Genomic DNA, 26,851 nt, shown 5'->3' on the forward strand with positions numbered 1-26,851 from the left:
TTTCCTCTCTAAAAGTTTGTTTTTCATTTCTTTTTCAGAGAAGGAACCACTCTTGTTTCAGGCAGGTTTGCAGGGTTGGCTATTCTCATTTAGTGAAAAGAAACACACGGTTACCTTTTCGCGAACAGGAGTGTCTGAGGCAAGGAGGGCTAAAGAAGATTTTGTGTACCTTGCCCCAAATGATTGCTTAGGCAGTAAGGATAAAAGAGCGTTGGGGTGTAGGGTTGTCAGGGTTGCATCAGATCAATGTCTCTCCTGTCATGTTATGCTGAGAAAACGGCGCTGCAAAAAGAATGATGTCAGCCCCCTTTCTTATGCTTTACAGCCGCCAAAAACTAACTCTCTGTTTGTCACATTCCCAACCCCTTCTCTCCAATTCCCTTCCTTGTTCTGCCCCTCCTTAGAGGTGTTTGCACAGACGAGTGCCCGAGTGGGGAAACCAAGTCGTTGGATCGCTTTGCGCAAAATCCACTTCTCTCTCCTCCCTCCGCTCCAGCCTCTGGATCCCGCACAGCCCTCCTTCCCCTCCCCGCAGCGGTGTGGGGTTGGCGACGTGTCTGTGTACTTCTAAGGTGGGAGGGGGCTACAAGCAGAGGATAATGTCAGATGCTTAGCTCTCTTCTTCTGCCTGACTCCGCGGGGGTTGGTCTCTGTAAGAAATAGCAGGAGCTGTGGCAGCGGCTAGAGGAAGCGGCTGAGGCGCGTGGAACCTGAAAAGTCCCGGTGCTCGCGGTTACTCGCAACGTGGTCCCAGCCGGCCGGCCGTCAGCACCATGGACAGCAGCGCCGTCCCCAGGAACGACAGCAATTGCACTGATCCCTTCACGCACTCTTCCAGCTGCTCCCCAGCACCTAGCCCCAGTTCCTGGGTCAACTTCTCCCACTTAGAAGGCAACCTGTCCGACCCATGCGGTCCGAACCGCACCGAGCTGGGCAGGAGCGACAGCCTGTGCCCTTCGACCGGCAGTCCTTCCATGATCACGGCCATCACCATCATGGCCCTCTACTCCATCGTGTGCGTGGTGGGTCTCTTCGGAAACTTCCTGGTCATGTATGTGATTGTCAGGTAAGGAAGGCTACAGGGCTCCGATTGGAGATTTCGGTGGCTAATAGGGGGATAAGGGGTGTTCGGCAGGAGGATGAGAAAAGGGAGGTAAACACGGGAGAATGTGAAGGTGACAGAAGATCGGATGGTTGCTGTTTGAATACAAAAGCCTACCTACTTTTCTATTCTCCCTCTGTTGATAAAGAAAGGATCCAAAATTTCAGGAACAGAGAAGTTGCTTTGATAAAAGCTATAAAGCTCTGTCAAAAACAAACAAAAAACTCTTACAGCTTGCTTATACTGAGCCAAGAGGAATCTTGGCTCTTGGCCACAGAGTCCCACAGTCCCTTCCAAAGGAGCTGTAGAAACAATAATTTTTGCATAATGGAAGAGAAATTCTAGTTATTTTACTTCTAATTTGGGGAAAGAGGGACTGGTTTCCTTCTCAGTTCTTTTCAGAGATGAAACTTGGCAACTTTCCTACTCCTGCTGGTTCCAGTGTACTTTGCTGCACCACTGCCCCACCCTCCTCTTCCTTGGTCATAGCATCCCTTACTCCACTCTTTCACCCATCTGGAGGCCACACTCATAGAGGAAGTTTTTCTGGTGTCTCCACAGTAAATGGTGGTGTTTTGCTGTAACGAATATGACAGCTGTGTTGCCTAGACCAGTTTGCAACTGGCAGCTGCAGATCTGCTAGGGGAGTCACAAACCGAATCAGGAATAGCTAGGATGGTTCAGAACGGCAGGGCATAACTGTTTTTCAATGCCTCCAAAAGTTGGAACCAGTTAGAAGTGACCAAAAGCAGTGTAATTCTGTATTATAAACCATTACATAGGAAGTTGTAATGGTTGCTCTGGAAAAATTAAAAAGTGCCTTTATCCAATGAAATTATTTCAAAAGAGTTTGTGGCCCACTTTCTATTTGATCAGCTGTTCCAGGTTTATTTGGCAAAGAGTGAGAAAACTCTCAATATTAATTGAGATTGATATAGATTGTGTTAAGTGTTGATGTGCATATTCAAATCCTACATGTTAATGTGAAATACTATATTTTCACTTTTGTTGAAGTAGATAATTATTTTAACACTTTAAAATGGCTCCTGATTTAGGATTTTCTTCCTACTAGGGGTTCTATGTATGTAGTGAGCATGGCATTTTCATATTTAGCTACAATATTGGCTTCATCTATTCAGCAAGCATTGTAGGTTTCAGTGGAGCTCTTTAATCATTTAACAACCATTTCCTCCTTTATGCTTTCATTATCAAGGTGCTGCAAATTGCTTGTAATCGATTCTTTCTACTTTTATGTCTGATTTCTTTAGTTAATGATTGTTAAAGATTAAAACTAATTTTCCTGAGCTTTTGATGAGGAATAAGATAGCAGTTTCTCTGAGAAAAGAGCACCATCTATTGCAAAGAAGGCTAACAACAGAAGGAAAAATGCAGGAAGAGAATCAATAGAAGAATTTATTTTTGAAAACATTTACCTTATGTAATTCAATACAAAGCTCATATCAAAGATAAAAACTGTCTCATTTTGCATTTGTGATAATAAAAATAACAATTAAAGACCTGCCTCATGAAGGGAAAACTGTTTCTCATTTCTCCTAAGAAAATTCATAGAATCATAAGCTTATAGGTCCAGAAGGAAAACTAGAGCTTTTCGAGGCTAGGTGAGTAAACTGTGGCACAGAAAATATAAGTGATTTCTCCAAGGACAGATAGTTCATTAGTTCAATACCATGGAACTGCTCTTAGCCAATATAATTTTCTGTTTATTACAGTGGTAAATCATGATTTGAGTTAATTCAACTAAAAGACTGACAGAATAGATTTAGGTAATAATGTGGAAATAATAAATTAATCCAAATTTATGTCTGTAATCCTGGAGAATAAAGGATGAAAAGAAATTACCAAACCATCTTGAAATCCTACCATCTCAAACAGAATCTTTTACGCTCTTTTATTGCTTCTCTTGGTATTTTCCTTCCTCATTTTTCTCCCCTCTAGCTTATGCTTTTCTATAAAGTGAGAGCCAATAGAACAGCAACTGGCTGTGAAACAAGCAGATTGGTTTTATTCTGGTGTTTAAGAGATTACTAGTTGGGTGAGTTTGTTTTAAAGGCATTACCTCTGAACTTTTGAGGACTTGGAAAAGGATGGTGACATTGTCTTTTACTGAGAAAATGATACTATGCTTTACTTTTCTGTGCTTAAAGTTCTAACAAAATACAATACAGTTAGAAAGGGCACCCCAAACACCCACCTGTGGCAAGCTGAGTGTTTAAATCCAAGGTCAGGTAATTCTCTGGGAATATGACTGTGAGAGAAGAAAAATAGTTCAGTGACTGATAAAGTGATGAGGAAAGTCTCTGGGGAGTGAAGAAACTATATCTATTTAGCTGAGAATATTTAACTGGACTGTCTCCAGGCTGTGGTTATTTCACTACAAAATGATCAGTTCAGGGATATTATTGCCTCTGTTAAAAAAGATGAATATAATGCTGCATTTATTAAAGTATTGAGGTGAAATGCTTACTTCTTGCTATTACTTAAAATTCAATAACTACTTTTGAATTGTCAAGTAGTTATGATTTTTTAACCAGATTAAGATAACATTTATTAGAATGTCTTAATGCATTGAGTGACCCATGAGGCTTCCCTGACTATGGCAACAAAAACAACAATGAAAATAACTGGTAATATAGATGCCATGAATGATGAATGATTTTCTGTTCTGTATCTTCACTCCATCATCATCGTACCTTCATCAATGACATTATTAAATAATATAATTTAAGTAACATTCTTACACAATGCTGTTCTAAGGAACATAAAGGAGGAAAAGAGATACTGTCATATCATCTAAAGATTTTAAATCCAGATATTAAATGATAGAATGTTACAACAGTTCATTATCTGAAAGTTTTATTGGTTTTAAAGAAAAAAATTACGTGCAGGATAACTACATTATAAAAATTACCACATATTCTGGAAAAATATGGTGATAAAATATAACAATATGTGCCAATCATTTAAAATGGGATGATAGTATATTATTGTCAAGAATGTTTTAAAGAAAAAATCAATCAGAATGATACACAAAGTTATAGCCACCAGGAGTGTTTCATTTATTGAAAATATTTGATCACAGTATACAATTAACCATAACTGTAAAAATTGATATAGTCCTGATGTATTTATTTTGTGACACCTTTTAAAAAAGAGATTTGTCCTTTTAGTCATGAACATGGTCTATGGAGACACTGTTGAAAAAAAAAAGTGTTAGAAACTGTGAGATCTCCATGGGCTATGTGAACCTTCCAAATAAATTTCCAACGAAGAGTGCCAAATGATATGACCTTCTCTTTAAAGATTATTTCTTAATTTGACGAGATAAATTCTCAGTATGACTAACTATCAGATAAGAGCATTTAAATATATGCAGGATGTTATTGTCTTTTATTTCACTAAAAAGTATTTCTAATCTTAAAATATGTCCTATGATCTCTGTGTATTACATATTATTAAATATTTGATTCAGGTTTAAAGTACAGAATGATTAATGGCAAGCTTCTAGTAACATCTATCACAATGTGAACTGTAACTGCCATTTCCCATTCAGGTGCTAATTCTGTCAGCAACACCTCTTCCTCAGTGTGTCCTCACAACAGCAAATGGCTTTTCATTTCTTCTGTTGTAAGCTGTGTCTCTTGTCATTTGCATAGTTTTATCACTCTTTCTTTTCCTTCTCTCCTTTCATGAATGAGCTAACTTTTTTTTTGATGTTTCTGCTATTCTTTTTTTTTCAAGCTCTTTATTGGAATATAATTGCTTTACACTCTTGTGCCAGTTTTCGAGGTACACCAAAGTGAATCAGCTGTATTTATACATATATCCCCATATTCCCTCCCTCCTGCGATTCCCTCCCACCCTCCCTACCCTGGCCCTCTAAGTCATCACCCATCATCAAGTTGATCTCCCTATATTATACAGCAACTTCCCACTAGCTATCTGTTTTACACTTTTTAGTGTATATATGTCAATGCTACTTTCTCACTTCATACCAGCTTCCCCTTTGCCCGCCCCAACCCCGTGTCCTCAAGTCAGTTTTCTACATCTGCATCTTTATTCTTGCCCTGTCACTGGGTTCATCAGTACCGTTTTTTTAGATTCCATATATATGAGTTAGTATATGGTATTTGTTTTTCTCTTTCTGGCTTACTTCGCTGTGTATGGCAGTCTCTAGGTCTATCCATCTCTGAATGAGCTATCTTATACTGTATGAAATATTTCTAACATAAAGGAATCTATGGAGAATAAATAATTATATATAATTATGATAATTATATATACCTCTAATAGTATATAATATATTTTATGTTATATATAATATATATTATTTATATATACATAATACATGATTATATATAATTTACATATTTTATATAATACATAATGTAATATATGATACATAATTGTATATACATAATAATGTATAATACATGTAAGAAGCCAGCTCTCTTCTCCATTATACTCCCTCCCCAGAGACTATCACTATTGTAAGTTTGGTGGCAGTTATTATTCATATGCATATTTTAAAAACTGTATTTCACATATGTGTTTCCACAAACAAAATATCATTTAAACATGTATTAACGTTGATACACACAATTTCACTATTTGCCCATAGTTGTTCTAGTTTCAGCAGATCAAGGATGGAAACAAATAAACAAAACAACATAAAAGCAAACAAACAAAAACTCAGGTCCTTACCGCTCCTGTATACTTTCAATTTATCTCTAAAAATGTTTTAAATTAAAGTAAATATATCTTTGTGTTTTCCCATAATGACAAATATTTCCATACTACTTATCTACAATATTCAAAAAATTCTCAGCAATTGCTGCAACAAATGTATCTGTTCATGAATATAATCCAGGCATTTCTCCACCTCTAAGAAGGAAATAAAAATAATTAATTTCTGACTACTTCAAAATGTCATTCAAGATAAATGCGGACAATATTTACTCTGAAATTTTGTATGCCTTGGAGAACCCCTTAAACAAAGAAGCTGAAAATGTTATTTCTTCTAGTATTCCAGTTTAGCTATGAATTGAAATCAAATTGATTCTCAGCAGGAAAACATAAACTTATTTCAATAAATAATACAAAACAATATAGCATTTTAAAATATATTGATGACAAGGGAAGAAAAGAAACTGAGTAGGAAATCTGGAAAGAAATAAATTAAAAATAAAATAAAATATATTGATAAAAAGATATAGATAATAAATATGAATAAATGCTGAGTGGAATTTTAAAATATGAGAATTTCATACCTTTAAACTTCACAAAGTTTAAAGTATATTTAATTGAAATAATGATTTAAGACCGTAGTCTCCAAATATGTTTCACGATGTAGACACTTACTTCAAGAACTTGGAAGCCAATATATAAAGCAGATCAAAGAAGATCTGTTTCTGATTAATCACATGTTGGTGCCCAAGAGCACTGGTCAACCGCCACCCCTGTCCACCCTCCGTTACTGGCCTCAAGGCACCTACGTGGAATTTCTAGGGCTCCCCCAGGTGATATTTTAAAACAATGGCTCCCCATACTGCTTCAGACCCTTCTTGTGTCCTACCTTCAGCTCACCTTTTATTTCAGTGATTGGAATGTCAGTCAATTTTGCCCAGATATAACTAGATAACACTCACCTTTGCTGCATCTATATCCTTTGCATTCTGCCCTGGATCTTCTCTGACTCCACCATCCTCCACAGGAATCAGCCTGGCACTTGTAAGTGAGGAAGTGTGAGGAAGTTGCCACCCCTGGAACAACCCTTGGCTGGGGAAATGGGAGCCTATGGGCAAATGGTCCCCTCTGCCTCCCTCTCCCCTTAGGTGCACAGTTCTGCAAGACCACAAAGCATTTTGGAAGGTCTGGTCTACATTTTGACCATTTCAAGGATAAGCTGGATTTTTCTCCTTTCTTTTTTCACTTTTCTACTTCCCCACTTCTGTTCCCTACATTCCCTTTCCAGAAGGATTCACCTTCATAAAAGCTCTTATCTCAGACACTGCAAAGCTCATCATTCCTATTATTTTATAACTGGCTACTATATGTTGGCACAGTAAAATCTGATTAGTCAATAGAGCTTTACAAGCTCATTGAGTATAGGTTGTTCTTAACAATTAGAAATTCTTAAGAGAAATTCTACGTAGCCCCAGTTAGAACTACCAAGACAGTTTATAAGCTAAGATTTTCCTTTCAATTTTTTCCCTCCTTAGGATTCAGGAAAGGCTTTGGTACATTTTGCTTAATGGATAGGGAGAAGTCAACAGCCATGTATAGTATTCAGTTTACTTCTTGAGTTCAGGGTGATGGTAGCAGTAGGGTCTCTGATATGTAAAGGAAGTGGAGCCTCCTTTTTCTTCTAAAAAGTTTCTGAAGACACAAACTACCACTCCCTTCTCCACTGATTCTATGTTGTATAATAACTGTAAGAATACTCATAATAGCTAAGTTCAAGAAAATGTCAGGGTCCTCAAAAGTGAGCTGAAACAACAGACACAAGAAATGTCATATACAAGAAATACCATTTAATGAGCTTGTCATAGCAACTCCTTTATCCATCCTTTCTTGCTTCAAGCCACCTTATTTCCTTCCCCATCGATACCTCAGGCTAAGAGTCTTTGAACCAAGAAATAAATTCAGAATGAAAGAGTAGCATGAAAGACAAGTGCCAGTCACAACTCAGCTTCAAACTTTTCAGTACCTCATGGTTCTCATCTGTAAAATGTATGAATTAAGCTAAAAATCTAGTGTAATTGGTAACTTCTAGTATTAACATTTTCTATGGTAACTTTAAGGGCTGTTTCTCCATAATTTTTCCAGCTCTACTATCTGGAGAAAAAAACTAGTCATCTACAAAATGAAATAATCTTGTTTCCAATTCCATCTCAACCCATCCCCCCCCCCCCCCCCCCTTGGATTCTAAATGAGCTCAAATGGACTCTGTCAGAGAGAGAAAATGCTGAGCTGCCAGATGTTGTAGTGGTCAATTAAGACAATGAGCAAAACGAAAATCACGGTCAGGTCTCTATTCACTTACTGGGAGAGAATAAACAAAAGGTTACACAGGAAGAGCTGCTAGCTCCTCAGTGTTCCATTTTTCCCCCCAGAAAGGCACCAGGTCACATGTATAAGCACAGATGTGGGGGCGGGGGAGGGAGGAGGTCATCATCTCACTGCACGGGGAGCCCCAACCAAAAAGATCCTGCTGTTTTTTGTACTTAGGGGTCAGGACTAAGGAGAGAGGAAGGGTTAAGAGTGGAAAACTACACAGTCAAAGTGAGAAGAGTTTCTTCTAGAACCGCTGGTAAGAAGGTCTCAGCAAAGACACCCAGAAAGAAACTTGCCAAGGGCTCCTCAGTAAGAAGGCCTCCAAATGGAAGTGCTTGGGCTCAGGATGCATACACACCCAAAAACATGGTTGGTGAGGGTAGCAGAGGGGCATGAGTCCTTGCCTACAACTCCCGCTAGACTGTATACTAAGTCCGTGGTAGGAAGGATGCTTTCCCCCATGAGGCCTGACAGGTAAAGTCTTTGTGATTGCCTGTGGTTGTGTCTGAAGGATCACACAAAGGATTCTGACCTGGATGCAGACTTCTCAGATTCAGCTTAAATTCTGATCTCTCTCTATCTCTTTTTCTCTCTCTCTCATTTTCTCTTTAATTCATAGAGAAATTAATATTTGCCTTCAGAAGTCACATTCTGGATGTTGCATTCCAAAACTGATCAGAGAGATAGCGGTTCTACCAAATCTAACCAAGTGAACCTTTACAAGCCAATGGGTAGGGCAGGTTGGGCCTTTACACATGATGAACCATGCAATGGGTTCTATCCAATGAAAGAAAGATCATTCTATTTTGGATATTGGTTTCTGTCCAGGCAAGAATATTATCAAGTACAGTTTGCTTTTTTAATTCGTGTATTAGTTTATCAGTTGGATATATAGGTGTCCTGAAGTGATTCAAATAGTAACCATTAAGATTTACTTACAAGTATTAATTTAAGTGTAATTTAATTTTGAATAAATTAAACCAACCTGATCCATTCACTGTTTTCAAATATGCTACATATTAATTTCTTCTGTACTTTTTTCTTTCCTTTTTCCATTTTCCCTCATCACCTCACTACTTTTTTCTATCAAAGTCCTTCTTATTCTTCAAGTCCCAATTAACTCCATTCCTCAAAGTATTCTTACAACCAATTTCCCTGGAGTGTAATCCACAATATATGCTACTACTGTGAAAAATCTGTGCATTTTCTCTTAGCTTGTCAAAATGTCAATTGATAATCTTTGAAAACTTGATCTACAGTTGTATATCTCTCTGTGTTAGCTGAGAAATTCAACATTTCAAAATTCAGCAACAGGACTGCATATCTTTGAAATATTGTGTAATTCAAAGTTGTAAGCACATCAGATTTACCTCAGATAATTCAAATGTAAATCCTAATTCAGACAATTCCCCCAATTCACTGCTTTATTCATGTATATTTAGCCTTTATGACTTGAGTTATGAAAACTGATCTGTACCAGTGGGTTGATATCAGGAAATAATAAATTCAATAAAACATATACATCTACACATAAGTCCACAAACTTTGAATGAGAAATAGATTGTTACTCTTATAATCTAAATACAGAAAGTAAAATTTTAAAGAGTGAAAAAAAAGTTATTACAGTCAGTTCTCATTATTGATGGTAATTTTGTTCTATAGACTCACTTAACCTACTGAATTAGAGAAGACTGAAGCTTTGTTTCTAAGGGGAAATATAGGGGGAGGTTCCTGTGAGCCTCCAATCACATTTTAATCAGCTAATCAATACATAACGTTCTGTTATGTGTGTTCCTGTTTAAAGGCATCTTATTTAATATACACTGTTGGTTCGTTGACTCTGAACTTATGACCAATAGCTCTATAACACCCGGGTGAAGCTTATCTAAGACACCAACTTTCTCCATTAGGCACCTCACAGCCGTCTTCTTAGGACACTACACACTTCAGTGCTACACTTGGGGCCATTTAAAAAAATTTTTATTTTATATTGGAGTATAGTTGATTAAAATTGTTGTGTTAGTTTCAGGTATACAGCAAAGTGTTTCAGATACACATATGCATGTATCTATTCTTTTTCAAATTCTTTTCCCCATTTGGGTTATTACAGAATACTGAGCAGAGTTGCCTGTGCTATACAGTAGGTCCTTGTTGGTCATCTATTTTAAATATAGCAGTGTATATAAGTCAATCCACCTGTGGCCATTTTAAACAGTGAAATCACCAACCAAAAAAAAATCAAAAATGCTAGAAATGTGGCACTAAATAGACCTCAGAAAAGACACATTTACACTCTGAGAGCTGCAATGGGAAGGCAGAGTGTTGCTTTGTTTGACCTCAGCTGGGAATTTGCCCATCAGAACAACTCTGCCCATGTCTGCGACAGACCCCAAAAGCCCACGAATATGGATTTTAAGGTTACAAGTAAATCTTAGCAAGTAAGCTTGTTTGCAAATACAGATTCTGTGAATAACGAAGGTCCACTACATATGCAATATTCTTCAAAGAAATATTTTAAAAACAGCTGAAGAAGAAAATCAGCAAGCTATGTACCATATTAAATACAATAGTGAGGTCATGGTGTGAAGACCAGTTTTATGTTTGTATTACTATTTATCAAAATCAGAGGGAATAGCTTGAAAACAAAATGGGTTTCCATGTGTTTCAACCATCAGTCTGTCACTAGATACCTAGGCATGGCGCCCCAATTTAAAAACACACGCCCCAATTTAAAAACATACGTGGTCCATTTCATTTTGCATATTGAAATAAAATTCTCAAAATTAAATTGATTCTCTTATATTTCTAAAAATAGAAGCTTAAATAGAATTGGAATTGTGTAATAGTCCCATGTGAATGCCTGAATTATACTAACAATTTAGGATTTATTTCAGTTGCCTGAAGTCTTATACTTTTATTTCTGGTGAAGCTCCGAACTCCAGAAAGAAAACTTTCACCTAATAAATAGTATGTAATTGCACTATAGTCATACAACCACAAATATTTTATTACTTGATACTTTTTATTTGCTAATCACTTTTTTTTAATTTTTATTTTATATTGGAGTATAGTTGATTCACAATGTTGTGTTAGTTTCAGGTGTACAGCAAAGTTATTTAGTTATACATATACATATATCTATTCTTTTTCAGATTCTTTTCTCATATAGGTTATTGCAGAATATTGAGTAGCGTTCCCTGTGTTATACAGTAGCTCCTTGTCGATTTCCTATTTTATATATAGTGTACTTGATACTTATACTCAACAAACTTTGAAGAAATTTTTAAGCCACAAAATGCTTAGTCTAGTTTTCAATAAGAAACCAAACTGCCTACAATTTAATGGCTCCAGGTGTGTGAATTAGCCTGGTCCCTCCACCCTGAGAAGGGTGAGAATGCACAAATAAAGTAGGGATGCAGTCTGAAACCTAAAAACCTATTTTATACCAAGATGTTTTCATGAGCCAACGTAAAGTTTGGATTTAAATGATTCCAAAGTAAGAATCCCACCTCATTTTACCATATGTAAGTGCACATACAACTCACACCCATCAGGTGAAGAGGGATCACCTTTCAGTCTAGACCAGGAAGTGACAAATGTTTACTGTAAAGGGTGTTAGGCTTTGCAACCACATGGTCTCTGTCACAATTATTCCATTCTGCCGCTGTAGCCCAAAAGTAGCCATAGACAAAAGGCAAATGAATGGACATGATTATGTTCCAATTAAACTTTATGTAGACACTGAAATTTGAATTTCCATATAATTTTCACATGCTTCAAAATATTATTTTTCTCATCCATTTAAAAATATAAAACTACCTACAAACTTATTTTTGTTTTTTGATTATTCTAACTGTGAAGATATAAAAGGCAGACATGTAAAAACTTAGCTCCTAAAATATTTCTCATTAATAATAAAAAAGGAATCGATTTTCTAACTAGCATTTTTAATAATTTTCATAATCTTTTAGTTGACTCAAGAAAATCCATACATTTGGTTATCAGAAAAATAATCATGCCACATGTGCTTTTAACCCATTTTATAAGAATGAAATGGTTCTTCATTCAGTACAAAAAACGCAAACCTTCATTTTAGTTTACTTGATTATATAATGCAAACTATTTCATAATAAGTGTTACCAAATCACTTCCTTGTAGCAGCCTCAGATTAAAAACAACCAAACTAATTATTCTATATATAAAAAAATTAAAATGCAAATTAAAATGTAAAACCATACTTAGCTGACAGATTTGGCCCACAAGCTGTCATTTGCCAAACTCTGGTACAGATGTGCTAAATAAAACTTATATTTTTGCAGTGGTCATAAAAAAAGAACATACCTCCTTCTTTGGCAAATTTGATTGCATTTTGTTGTTTACTAGATGGAAACAAAGCATTTTGTAAAAATAACCTAATACCAACTTGCGATATTTTCAACATGAGGAAATAATGCAAAATGAAGTTTAACATGAATCAGAAAAGTGGTCATATGACAGAGGATACTGCTTTTCTGAAACTGATGTTGAAGTTGGGTTAAAATTGTAATCACACAGGATCATCGCCATGTCACCCCAGGTGTCCATCCTCAACCCCCAACTTTCCATCTGACCCACACAATTCGAAATATTCATTACCACTAGTGGTCAGTGATTAGGGAGTAAGTGCTTAGGAAATAGCAGTTCTGAAAAATCTCCATCTATTAGATATGCTTTGTGGTTATCGTAAATCAGTGCAATTTTCAAGGCCTTCTCACAGTATTTTCATCTTCAATTATTTGAAGCTTTCAAGAAAAATTGAAACTGTCATCTGTAAATTCACATTAACTTCTTAGCAAATATGAAATCTGTCCTCAAAGACACCTATGCCTGCACACACACCCACACCCATGCACCCAGATCGTGACTGGCAGCTTCATTTCCCTCCACCTTTCTTTAGGCCCTTTAAAGCACAAAAGCTGATTGCTTGGATTTTTTTTCCCTCTTCTTTCTGACTTACATAACTTGATCATCTTTTAAAAATTTGTTTTCTGCAGTTCTCAAAAGTCGCTTTGAAAAATGTTATTCCCTGGGTTTTAGAACTTAGACTGTCCAGTTGGATAAAGAGGACTACGCTAAGCCTAGGTGTTCTGTGGGATTTGTAATCTCTTAGCTTCCTGCCCATCATTTCCCTCAATCATTTCCTAAAATTCACTGAAATCTCCCTGCCTGATTTCTCATCGTTAATTCAGTCCCCATCTGTATCCAAATGACTACTTCTTTGATCACTTGTGCTCAGAGAAAACTTTCTACCACTTACAGGAATTCTTTAGATCAGCCAGATGGCTACCAGGTACAAATTTGCAAGGAGGGCCAAGTCAGGGAAAGTTTTAACTGGATGATAAATAGTCCAGCTGAAGAATGCTATAGTTCCCAGAATCTCTTAGGTGAGATTTGGATCTAAATTCTAGCAAGAAACCCAGATGGTATAAAACAAATAATAAAAGTTGACTTTCTTTCCAATTAACTCGTGGAACATCAGAGCTATTGCATAAACCCTTACAATATACTTAAGACACAAAGAAGGAGAAGACCTCCCAGTTCTTCCATTCAGTAGTTCTCAATCTTGGTTGTACATTAGATTCACCTAACGTGAAGCCTTTTAAGAAACGAGAAAGAAAGAAAGAAAGAAAGAAAGAAAGAAAGAAAGAAAGAAAGAAAGAAAGGAAGGAAGGAAGGAAGGAAGGAAGGAAGGAAGGAAGGAAGAAATGAAGAAATGAAGAAATGAAGGAAGAAAACCCATTTCCACCTAAGGCTACTTAAATTAGAAAATCTGGGTGTAACTCCAGGGCACAGGTAGGTCTAAAAGCTCCCCTGGTGAGAATAATGTGCAGGTACCCAGATCCGGACCAACCTATCTATTTCAAGGATGAGAAAGAAGTCCTGTTTGGCAAGGAGGTTTAAGAGATCTCTCCATATGTTTTATTTCTCTGAATGTTATGAAGCTGCTTATAGAATAAATAGTAAATTAAACTACCTCCCAGAAAGACTAAAGCTCAGGATGTTTTAAAAATTTCTCTAAAATTGGCCAATCATCTCCCTTCATAGTAGGCATACTGGCATGGAAACAGTGCTGATCCTGGAACAAGGGGGACTCTTGTTTGAATCTCTACCTCTTACTAGTTATCGGAGTCACATTACCACCCTGAATTCACTAGTTAACTTTACTGAAGAAGTAATAATCATATTCAAACTCACATAAATTTTAGGTCCAATTCAGATAAGATATATGGAAATGGGTGGTAAATTCTAACAGTGCTATATGAGAGTAAGGAGTTTTATTATTTGCTTCCCTCCCACTGGGAATTTCTTCTCATCTCTCCCACTGGGCTCACACCACCACCATCAGCATGCAGGATGTCAATATTCACCCACTCCTCCTGCCTCCCCATAGATCAATCATGTTATTATTACTACATTTTGAAATACAGTTTATCCTTTTGGAATCACAAGTCCTGCAGAGGCAAAGCAAGGCATCCATGGGTGTCACTGTTGTCACCCTTTGATTCATTCCAATGCACTGGATCACTCCAATGTCATTTTGTTGGCAACCATGATGATGTGAAGAGAATTCTAAGGACACACAACTGCAGTTTGCTTGGCTCCCTATTGATAAGTCTTTCTATATTACATAATAAGTTTAATGGAGAAAAAAAACACAAATCATTTATTTTTTTGGGGGGAAAGCTATTTTTTAACTGAAATATTTCACATTTAAACTGCTGTTATAGTCAAAGTGTTTAAAGGAGAATCTAAGTCTAAATCCTGACTGCATGCAATGAAACTCCTTTTTACTCAGCACAGTGGTTTACCTGAATTAGAAGAAATAACTTATAATAATGGTGTTCTCTAAACACAAGCTTTAGAAATCCAGGCATTTTAAAATACCATCCCTGTGAAAAGTCCTGGATTCCATTATGAGTCTGACTCACTAATCACAGTAAATTAGTCAAAAAGATGGTGGTCTTCATGGAGGATGCATTCACTGACGATGGTACAGTGAGTCTGTGCGAATGTCTATTCCTAATACGTTCGTGATGGATTTTTCCAGGACTTGCAAGGCAACTCCTGTCAACTTTTTAAATCAGAGTAGTAAATTCTATAAATAAAGCAAGCACAAGATAGAAAAGAACATCCTTGAGACCTACGGTGTCCCTGAGAACTGAGAGCATTCCAAGTACAGAAACTGTGGGGAAAAAGGAGATCAATGAAAGAAAAGGCCTTTGCTTCTGAGCACTTTTTCACTGAAACACTGGGTTCAGTGCCTGTGAAAGGTTGAGTATTTTGCAGGGGAGTATTAAATGTTAATTGAAAAATGCTGCTGGCAGTATAACCTGAACATCAGAACCTGATTGTGCCTGCCAAGAAGAACAAGGGAAATTATTATCAACATTATAATTTCATACTTACTCAGCCCCCATCAGCTCTAAAGAGGAAACCACATGGGTTGAATGAAATTATATATGAGCGTGCTTCTGATGATGTTGGCAATCCAAGGCCATGAAAATAAGAGGTTCTAATAAAAGTAGACTGTGTTAATTGAGATCCTTCAAAGTCTTTCCTTCTGATGACAGAGGAAGCTTATTTAACTACTTTGCAAGATAAAACATATATTTAAAGAATAGAGATAATGCTTTAAAATTATATAGGACTTTAATTTTTCATTACCTTGAATAATTTGCTTTTGTAAAATTTTTGTGAGTTAAGACAGGGGGAAAAAATGTAAAGCAAACTAACACTAAGGAAGATGAAACTGAAGCTCACTTATTTGCTATTTTGTTGAACACTACTTACAAAGCACTCTCCTAGAAGCTCCAAAATATACCACAGATCAAAACAGCCCCTACCTACCTCTCCCCAAAAGTACAGTCTAGTAGAGATGCTGAAGCCATTTCACCAGCTGATCAATGCCAAAGATAGGACCTTGATAAGTAACCCAGTGTTCTTCAACCACTATCAGACAAACACTTTTTCCAAGGTTTGTTACAATGACTGTAGTTTATTTTTCTCCATCACCAAGCCCAGCAATGGGATACTTTTCTATTTAACTCTTTATTTAATTTTCCAAATTTCATTTAAGGTATTTTTTTTTTATTATTATTATTTTATTTTATTTTTTTGGGGGGTACACCAGGTTCAATCAACTGTTTTTATACACATATCCCCATATTCCCTCCCTTCCTTGACGCCCCCACCTCGATTCCCCCCCACCCTCCCTACCCCAGTCCTCTAAGGCATCTTCCATCCTCGAGTTGGACTCCCTTTGTTATACAACAACTTCCCACTGACTATTTTACAGTTGGTAGTATATATATGTCTGTACTACTCTCCCGCTTCTTCTCAGTTTCCCCTTCACCCCCCGCCCCCTCCCATACCTCGAGTTCTCCAGTCCATTCCCTGTATCTGCTTCCCTGTTCTTGTCACTGAGTTCATCAGTACCATTTTTAGATTCCGTATATGTGAGTTAGCATACAATATTTGTCTTTCTGTTTCTGACTTACTTCACTCTGTATGACAGATTGTAGTTCTATCCACCTCATTACATATAGCTCCATCTCATCCCTTTTTATAGCTGAGTAATATTCCATTGTATATATATGCCACATCTTCTGTATCCATTCATTTGTTGATGGGCATTTAGGTTGCTTCCATGTCCTGGCTATTGTAAAGAGTGCTGCAATAAACATTATGGTACAAGTTTCTTTTGGGATTATGGTTTTCTTTGGGTATATGCCCAGGAGTGGGATGACTGGATCATATGGTAGTTCTATTTGTAGTTTTTTAAGGAACCTCCAAATTGTTTTCCATAGTGGCTGTACCAACTTACAGTCCCACCAACAGTGCAGGAGAGTTCCCTTTTCTCCACACCCTCTCCAACATTTGTTGTTTCCAGACTTTGTGATGATGGCCATTCTGATTGGTGTGAGGTGATACCTCATTGTGGCTTTGACTTGCATTTCTCTGATGATGAGTGATGTTGAGCATCTTTTCATGTGTTTGTTGGCCATCTGTATGTCTTCTTTGGAGAAATGTCTATTTAGGTCTTCTGCCCATTTGTGGATTGGGTTATTTGCTTTTTTGGTATGAAGCTGCATGAGCTGCTTGTATATTTTGGAGGTTAATCCTTTGTCCGTTGTTTCATAGGCAATTATTTTTTCCCATTCTGAGGGTTGCCTTTTAGTCTTGTTTATGGTTTCTTTTGCTGTGCAAAAGCTTTTAAGTTTCATGAGGTCCCATTCGTTTATTCTTGATTTTATTTCCATGATTCTAGGAGGTGGGTCCAAAAGGATGTTGCTTTGATGTATGTCATAGAGTGTTCTGCCTATGTTTTCCTCTAGGAGTTTGATAGTGTCTGGCCTTATATGTAGGTCTTTAATCCATTTGGAGTTTATTTTTGTGTATGGTGTTAGGAAGTGTTCTAATTTCATTCTTTTACATGTTGCTGTCAAGGTATTATTTATGTATCAGAGACAAGATAGAAAAAAGTGAGTGAAGAGGACCTTGGTTAATTTTCATAGAACAATGAAACAGAATCCTGTTGACCAGGATTTATATGTATTTCTCAATGTAAATATTATAAACATTCCGCAAATACTAAAGATAATGTAATGGAATTGTAGAGTCTGGAATGAACGGGATTCACAGGAAGAAAATCTTAAGAACCACTCTTGTAGGATGTTCATTAGTTTGCCACTGCACTGAAACAATGTCCATTTTATTTCTGAATACTCTGTCATACATAAACACAGGCAGCAGAAAGCTCAAGTTAGAAGTCAGACCCTAAACTTCTGTTCTTTAAAATTACTATCCATTTTGTGTAATTTAGGGCACAAGTATCAAGAAAGAAATCGATACCATCTTTTGAAAAAGGATCATTACTCTGAAAAAAGTAGAAGTTTCCTACCTATAAGCAAATATGTCACATTTCCACAAAAGACACTGGTACATTAATACATGAGTCAATGCCACAAAGCATATATTAAAACACATAAACCATGCCAATGATCACTACCGCAAGAGTACTATTTTCTCAACACTTTAGAAATTCAAAAATATGAGCATATGAATGAATGAATTACATGTCCATCTACACACTCTTACTTTAATTGCCTTTTTTTAATAAATTTATTTATTTATTTACTTATTTTATTGGCTGTGTTGGCTCTTTTTTTGCTGCGCGTGGGCTTTCTTTAGTTGCAGTGAGTGGGGGCTACTCTTCGCTGTGGTGCACAGGCTCCTCATTGTAGTGGCTTCTCTTGTTGCGGAGCACAGGCTCTAGGCGCATGGGCTTCAGTAGTTGCAGCACGTGGGCTCAATAGTTGTGGCTCACGGGCTCTAAAGCACAGCCTCACTAGTTGTGGCACGCAGGCTTAGTTGCTCTGCGGCATGTGGGATCTTACTGGAGCAGGGATCAAACCCAAGTCCCCTGCTTTGGCAGGTGGATTCTTAACCACTGCTCCACCTAGGAAGCCCTTTAATTGCCTTTTAAAACATATTTTACATAAAGATACAAGTCCTTTACCAAAAACGTTACTCTTCTGGAACAATAATAGAAACCATGCTTTGATGTAGCTGAGGTATTTTGTCCACACAGTTGTTTGATGTTAAGCTGATATTTGAAACATAATATATTGGTCAACATTCTAGTTAAAAATAGATAAAGAGGTGGAGTTTAACAAATCAAATCATTGGTTGGGGGAGATAATTGGTCAAGGAAGATAGCTGTGTTTTTAGAACAACCTAGCATCTTTAGCACACATGAGAAAGCATACTAAAAAATAAATATATGCAAAACAAAAGTAACACTTTTACAAGTATAAGCATTTAAGCTGTGTCTTATCAGGGAATAGCATCTGCCGCATTAAATTTGAAACCCAGGAGAGGCATCATCATCACCACCTTAGCTAACATTTCTTGAAAGTTTCTACAAATTAGACACCATACCAAAAATCCTTAAATATACTATAATTTTAAATTTTTTTCATCTTTACACCAACCATTTAAGGAAGACACCAATGTCTTCCAAGTTTTACAGATGAAGGAAATAGAACTCAGAAAATTTGAGTAATAAGCCCAAATTTGTCCAGCTAATAAGTGATAGAACTAAGATTTGAATCGAGATCTATATGGCCCTGAACCTTAAGGTCTTTCAGAACTACTACGTTTACCTGCATCAAGGAGTAATTTTCAAGCTAGTTATTGAGGCTTCACTAGGACAGCTGATTAGCCTGTTATCTTACCTTACATATCATACATCCTGCGAGTGTTCCCAAATGGACAACCTGTTCTTGACTTTTTCTTTATTGATAGGCTGTGCTCCCATTGAAATGAGAATAGAGAAAATAGGAAACGTATCCTTTGATAGGTCAAAATCTGGAGTTTTTCCTTCATATTAGGTTGTGACATTTTGAATTAAACTTGCGTCTCCGGGCTAACTGGATTCAGGTCTCTAACTGAGTCCTCCCTTCAATCTGGAAAAAATAAAATCCATTAATTATTTGTGGGACTTCTAACTACAAAAACTCAATTGCGATATAAAGGTACTCTTATGCTTTATCCCCAGCAGCATAATTTTATGCTGTGACCAGCATATGCTAATAATTCACATCAACAAACTGATCAGGAGACCAGTGTGCCAAACTAAGTGCTGAGAATGACAGATCAAACCAGGCTTTCTGGATCTATTATTCAGCCAAGCACCAGGCCACTTTCATATTTCTCTTCATTTCAGTGATCTTTTTATACATTTTTGAAAAAACTGAAATTTCCAATTTGGAAAATTGTAAGCTCTTGGAGGATGAGACTATTTTTTTTTCTAACATTCTCCTATCCCTGAATTTAACAGAGTAACAAATGGTAATAGGATATAATGTAGCTGAAATGTTTCAGTACACTGAATTATACTGATTATACTGTTATGCTAATGCTATATTTATTTCAGCCCTCTGTGTTTCAGTGCCCCATTTCTGGTTTGTGAAAATAAGAACTTTTAGAACATTGTTTCTCTAGGGTGAATAGTTGGAAGAAACTTGGAATTCTCAAAAGTAAAATTCTTATAAAATGGGTAGCTTTTGTTTAATTAGTGAGCAAAAATATTTTCCGCATTCAAGTCGAGACAAGAACCTGAATCCGTGGGGTCCCTGCCTTTTGCTTCTTCAACCTCACTGTCCCCAGGAGTCCAAACAGCAGAGGGGTTATGAGGAGATAATAGTGACTGAGAAAAATGATCTGGAAGAATTAATTCTGGAAGAATCTGAGAAGAGTCAATCTGGAAGAAAAGATACACTTTTACTCAAGATTTTTGCTAAATCATCTGCCCAATTAAATTCAAAGAGAAGCATCCTACTGCACGCCTCTGTCTCTATTGAGCAAAACACCAGACAGACAAGCTAGTTGCAAGTCAGTTGGAATTACTGCCATGTGAAAGAAACCAGACATGTCAGAGTTACTCTAGAGCACCTAAGAAAGGTAAACAGATGCCTAAAAGTACTAAACATCCTCCCTTCTCACTCATGGCTCTCACCTATAACTTTCTCTGCTTCTCAAATGTTTATGGAGTCACTTGGGAAAAGTGTGGAAACCTATCCTAGTCATCTTCCATACCAAATTCTTCCCATAGACTCTATCCCAGTTCATTTCACATTCCATGCTTTAGAAGCAGATTAGAGAACATGAAATCTCTGGGGAGATCAACAGTACATGGAATTTTGCTTCTTGCATCAACATAATAAACTGAAAACTGATAGACATTGGGAGAAGAATTCTCAGTGGAGAGATTTTTTTTCTCCCTGAAAAATCAATGGGTATATGCCTCCCTAGGAGAAGAGAGGTGAGGTGACAATAGCCCTAATATCAGGAGAACAACAGGAGTGGGGTTCTTCCCAGGATGTGGAAAGAGAGAAATCCCAAGATAACGTGTGACTAAGGACTCCAGATCCATCTTAGAGATGTGTCACATGAAAGGTCACCCCAGTGAGTAAAGGAAATTTTCTAGCCCCTACTATGGACCAACCATTTCACAGACATTTAAAAGTATGAATGTTAGGCTGAGAAAAAGAAGTCCTACTTCACAGAGCTGAAAATAAACTGGTAAAATTTGACAATTATTCACTATCAGTAAACTGGTAGTAAAATTTGCCAATTTAAATGTATTTCACAGAGGTTTGTGTTTGTTTCTGGAAAACAGATACATGATAGACTAATTGGAGAAACTAGATTTACATTTATTTCTGGAGAACAGACAATAGATAGATGTATTTGGGGTTATTGTTCTACTAATCCCTTCCTGCCACCATCAGAGACAAAATCCTTCACAGCCTGAGCCAGGCATATGACTCGGAGAAGCAAATGTAATGCTTCCACAGACACTCTCCATGTGTTGAAACAAATGTTGAATAATTGCAACTTTCCTGAAACCTCAATACAGGTTAAGTACTTCTTTCAGCATTGCCATATCACCCACTACCTTGCCATAATACCTAACATACTGTTTGGAAACACTTGGTTCTGGTCTCTCACCAGACTGAAGGGTCCTCCGAGGCTGTCTCAGTTGAGAATCACTACCCAGCACAGTAGCTGGCAAAAATAAAGAAGACGTTAAATAAATATATATTGACTCAGTGTTGACACAGAGGGTTTTATGATGAAAAAAAGTCATTAGGAAAATATAAAAGTATTTATGAAAACTAAAAACATGCCTATAATTCTTAAGATGTTCTATTTCATACATAAAGTCCAATATAATTATTAAGCTAGGAGAAATGTGAAATATATAACTTTGATCACAGAGTTAACGTATTAAACATAAAATGTTATCAAAGTTTCTTTCTACCTACTAAGCTTATGGTGATTTGTATTTTACTTTTTATACTCCTCAGATTCTAAAAAAATGGATGTGCAATGGTATGATGAGGAAAAACACAATTAATAATATGAAAATAAAAGGGGAGAAAATTTCAAAAGTAATAGATGATGCTGAAAGGTAAAAAATATTGCACTAGAGAGTCTTTTCGCTAAAATATAAATCAAGGTCATGTTTGCAGTTTTCCTATTAAAAATACTGTTACATACATTAATTTGTGACTAAAAATGTTGTAAGTGCCAAGTGATTCCATTCCAAATTGGAAGACAATTCTATGTTGATTTAATAATCCTTATTGCACCATAAGCCTAAAATTTCAAATTTTAAAAGTTAATGGGACTTACTCACTTTGCCAAATTACTGGTTTATTCATGAATCATATTTTCTCCTAAAAATTGCTGTTGAATTCTCCACAGGGGAAGCAAAAATACCTTCCAAAATATCTCTATGCCTGAAAATACTTCTTTAAAAATCTCAACAAATTGCTTTCTGTTTCCTAGAAAAATCCCAGGTCAACATGATAGTTAAGTTATAAAGGATTATATAATTCTTGGATGGAAAACAGTTATTATAAGTACATGATTTTATATAAGCCAAGATCTACAGGCACTAATTGCATTACCTTTGTTTTTCCTTCAGTTGGTCCTAAAAGATTTTGGACAGCTACTGTTGCAGGAATTAATTGAATGCCAAAATATTTAGATATTAGCAGGTGCTATGACACATTAAAAGGCATAAACAGGGAACTGCTCATCAACAGTTCTGACAAATGGAATTTGAAATTAAGTCTTCATGGATCTTAATTAAATCTCTGTTGCAAAACTCAGGAGCAATGAGAACATTCTAACTTCAACTCCCTACACAATATCCTAATGTATAATTCTCTCCAACATGTTGTGCTAACATTAAATGCTGCTAATGTGTCTATCAAGACACACACACACACACAATAAAAAATCCAAACTATCTAGGCATTTTGCTTGCATAGCAACAAACACCCAAGTATTTCAAATTTACAATGTTAAACATTTTTGTCCCTGACAACTGTTCTAAGCCTCACTTCTCCTTAAAAGAGGGATAATAATCAGAGTTGTTTTAGCCACTAATAGGATTTTTGTGACCATCAGTTTACACAAATGTATATATGTGTTTGTAAACCTTACTGCACTTCATAAAGGTTATTATTTATCATACAGAGAGCATGTATTACATGGTGCATATTGTAGCAGTGTAATGTAACAGCAAAGAGCATAAACTATAACACACAGATAAGGATTTCAATTCTGGCTCTGCCACTATTACTCTTAAATAAGTTATTTAACCTCCATAAAAATTGATTTATTCATCTACAAAAGAAGTGACAACGTACAACTTATAAGTCTGTTACAAAGATTAAATAAGAAAATTCAAGTAAACTGCATATAGCAATACCTAACACAGAGTAAGCATTCAGTAAATGTTGGCTATAGTTGTAACACTCAAAAAATAGGATCTATCACCATCATCATTAAATTGTTTTAATGGTAATTTTAATGGTAATATAATTACCTGTTTACAGTTGTGGAAATTGAAGCTCAGCCACTTGGCCAAGGTCACAAGACATAGCACTCAGACCTACGTATTGTACTTCCAAATACGATATTCTTCCTACTAAACCATGCTGGAGTGTTTTACTCCTAACATGATTAAGAAGCCAAATTAGGAGAAAATTAACAAAATCAGGGTAGTTTTCAGTTACGCACTGCTGTGTGGGTCCATATCATCTTAATAGTGTTGGCCTTGCTCTTAAGATTAATTAAACAATTGGTATGACTGGAGAATTGCCACAAATGGATGGTCCTGCCTTGAAAGGTAAGATTTTTGATCTTTAATCTCCTAACATTTAAGATTTGAATTAAGGGAACATCAGATAGTTATTTTAAAATTCAAAATATCTCTAATAGATATTGAAAATTAGCACGATAAATATAAACCAGATGACTACATTTGAGCAAGCAGGTCTTTGCTTTGATGGTTTCTAGACCTAAAGATGCACATTTCACAGTATTTGAAGGGTTGAAATGCATAATAGGTGAGGGGAGTTGACCTGGGGCATGATGAGGATGCAGCTGAGGATGAAACTAAGGTTGCAGCATACGGTTGTAGGCTCTGAAAGAGGGATGCAGCCCTAAGAAAAAGATGAGGCAGCATCCAGTGTAAGCTTTCACAGCCCCTAGTTCCACCTAGAATGGATTCTGCCTTCCACAGATAGACATCGGGTGAATGTATTTGCCAATATTCCAGTGGTGCAGGCAGCTGTTGTAGCTACCATGTCCTCTAAGTGGCCTGTAACCATCTGTGGACATCACTGGAAGATTCCTAATGCTTTCCCCCAAATGCTGGTTGCTATTGGCCTGCTGCTGCTGGTCCCTCCATTATCAGTGCTCACCAGCCAAAAGCCACCAGCAATACACCTGGAGGCAAACGAAATTCGATTTATTAAGTTTGCTGCAACAAGGGAGACAGAACGTCACAGGAATTTTAAATTTATGTTTGGTAATTTAAAAGAGGATCCAAGGAAGCACGGGGTCTGTCTAGATATGGCACTGTTTCAATGCAAGAGGAATTTGACACATTGGCATAAAAGTTTGTTTTTGTTTTTGTTTTTTGTTTTTTTTATCTAGGAGGCCAAATTAACAGAGTAGGGTTAGAGTTGTCATCGAATAAAAAACAGCAGTCATTTAATGTTAACCAAGAAGGGGAGATGTTTGGTATATTCATGGTTATGGGTGATTTTGGTTTTATCTCTGATCGGACATGGTTATAGAGTCCACTTGTTTTTGTCTTGTTGCATTATGGTCATGAAGAGTCCTCATCTGAGGTTGATATTCTGTAGAATTATGTTCCACAAAGGAATAGCACAACCTGGCTGTTAACTACTAGACTTGCTCCCTGAAAGGGAGCTTTTAGGGGCTTTTTTCTCTAACTATTACTCAACTTCACCAATTTTACATGTCATCCCCTCTTCTCCTCTGGCAAGAGGGGAGGGATAAAAATGGGGATCAATGTGGGAATGAAAAGATGACATGGGATGGGAGGGATGATTTATTCTTATGGGATAGGGAATGCTTTAAGAACGTGAGATGAACAGGAATTTCGTATTTAAAGAAATTGTATAAATGTGGGCAGCAGGGTCAGGAGAATTGATCCTGTTTTTCAGGCAAGCACATAGCAGAGTACAGATTGAGCCTGGTCCCTATACTCCACAAGCTTACAGACAAAACGACAAAACAAAACAAAACAAAACAAAACAAAACAGATAATACTAATATAATCCACGCATGTTACATAACACTAAGATTTTAGGTGCAAGCATGCAAAATGTTGAAATTTATTCTCAAGTTCATTCACAGCACAAGATTTGCCGTTATTGAATACTCAAGCTAAAAGTGAATACAAAACTATCTTTCATTTTCAGGATGATTGAGAACCGGCACAAGACTTTACTTCCAGCCCCTAAACTCTAGAACATCTTCCAGAAATTATTTTTTAAAAGAACACAAATTAAATCAATAAATTAATGAAAAGTTATACATAAATTTTTGAAAATGATAGAGAAATTCTTGGTAGGCAATAATGAATGCCTAAACAGTCTTATTAAATGTCACTCCTACTTTCTCTGCTGATGTTTGAACCAACGGAGAGATAATGCAAAATGAAACAGCAGAGAAAAAATATCAGCTTTATTACTGATAAATACTCTGCTAAGGTGACATAGTCGGGCAGTAATAATAGCTTTTTAATTATAATCCCAGAATGAAATACACTAACCCACAGGCCTGGGCCACTGACAACCTCCCCGTAAGGGAACCAGCCCCTTTAAAATTTGGAATCGGGAATAGTGGGATGTAACATATGTTTCCTTTGAGCAGCTGAATCTCAGAAAGAGATAGAAGAAGGGGTAGAGCTGTACATAACTAAATCTTTAAAACCAAATGCGTAAACTAGATACAGGGTCAGCTCCTTCTTTTGAAAAGAGTGAATGATGCAGCAGAGAGAGATCAATAGTGATAGACTTACTGATGACTTTACTGTTGAATTAGAAATTCAGAAGAAAGGGGGTTCTTTCACTTCAGATAAACTGAAATGCTAAAAAAAAGAAAAAAAAACAAAAAACGCCTGAGACAGAAAATAGACATTATGAGCCTCAGGTTAGGGAGGCCCCCCCGGGGGTTCCATAGTGCACTGGATGTCCACAGTGGTGAAGGCCACATGGGTTCCATTTGAAAACTGGTTCAGTGCTTGGCACAGAGATACTAGGCTGCACCCAGAGACCAGGAGAACTCTGGAGGATTAGAAGGTAGCCAGCAGTGTACCCTGTTGACCTCAGGCCCATCCCATCATCCATTCTTATTGAAAACAGTATGGTACACAAGCCTCAGAGCTAATTCCAACTCCTGTCCCATCAGTGAACAGTCTACCAAGGAATATTAACTTCAAGGGTCAACCCAAAATCAATGGTCGTCATATTGTTAATCAGTGGCTACACCATGAAAGAGACAGGAGAGGGTACACAGCAAATAGAAGAATGTACACTTGAGGAAACACAATTAAAAAGTAATCAGATAAGGGCTTTAAAATAAGTTATAGTTAATATCTTCAGAGAGATGAAAGAAAATATTGTTTCCATGAAACAAGAAGAAGCCATTATGAAATAATAAGAGATGGTTATTAACAAGCAAAGCATAGCAGCTAAGGACCCAAATAACATAAGTTCAAATCCTGGCTCCAACAATTGC

General features: G+C 36.7%; 1 protein-coding gene across 1 annotated transcript in view; it reads left to right on the top strand.

Annotated features, from left to right (window-relative positions):
* Window positions 1-636: 636 nt before the first annotated feature.
* OPRM1 (opioid receptor mu 1) overlaps window positions 637-26,851 on the top strand; it is an 84,944-nt gene continuing 58,729 nt past the window's right edge. The window contains exon 1 of the mRNA XM_057737765.1: window positions 637-1,066. Within this exon, the coding sequence (XP_057593748.1) occupies window positions 774-1,066 (293 nt within the window). The 5' untranslated portion in view covers window positions 637-773. The remainder of the gene's footprint in view (window positions 1,067-26,851) is intronic.

The sequence above is a fragment of the Hippopotamus amphibius genome, chromosome 6 (assembly GCF_030028045.1).
Source record: "Hippopotamus amphibius kiboko isolate mHipAmp2 chromosome 6, mHipAmp2.hap2, whole genome shotgun sequence".
In the NCBI taxonomy this organism is placed as follows: Eukaryota; Metazoa; Chordata; class Mammalia; order Artiodactyla; family Hippopotamidae; genus Hippopotamus; species Hippopotamus amphibius.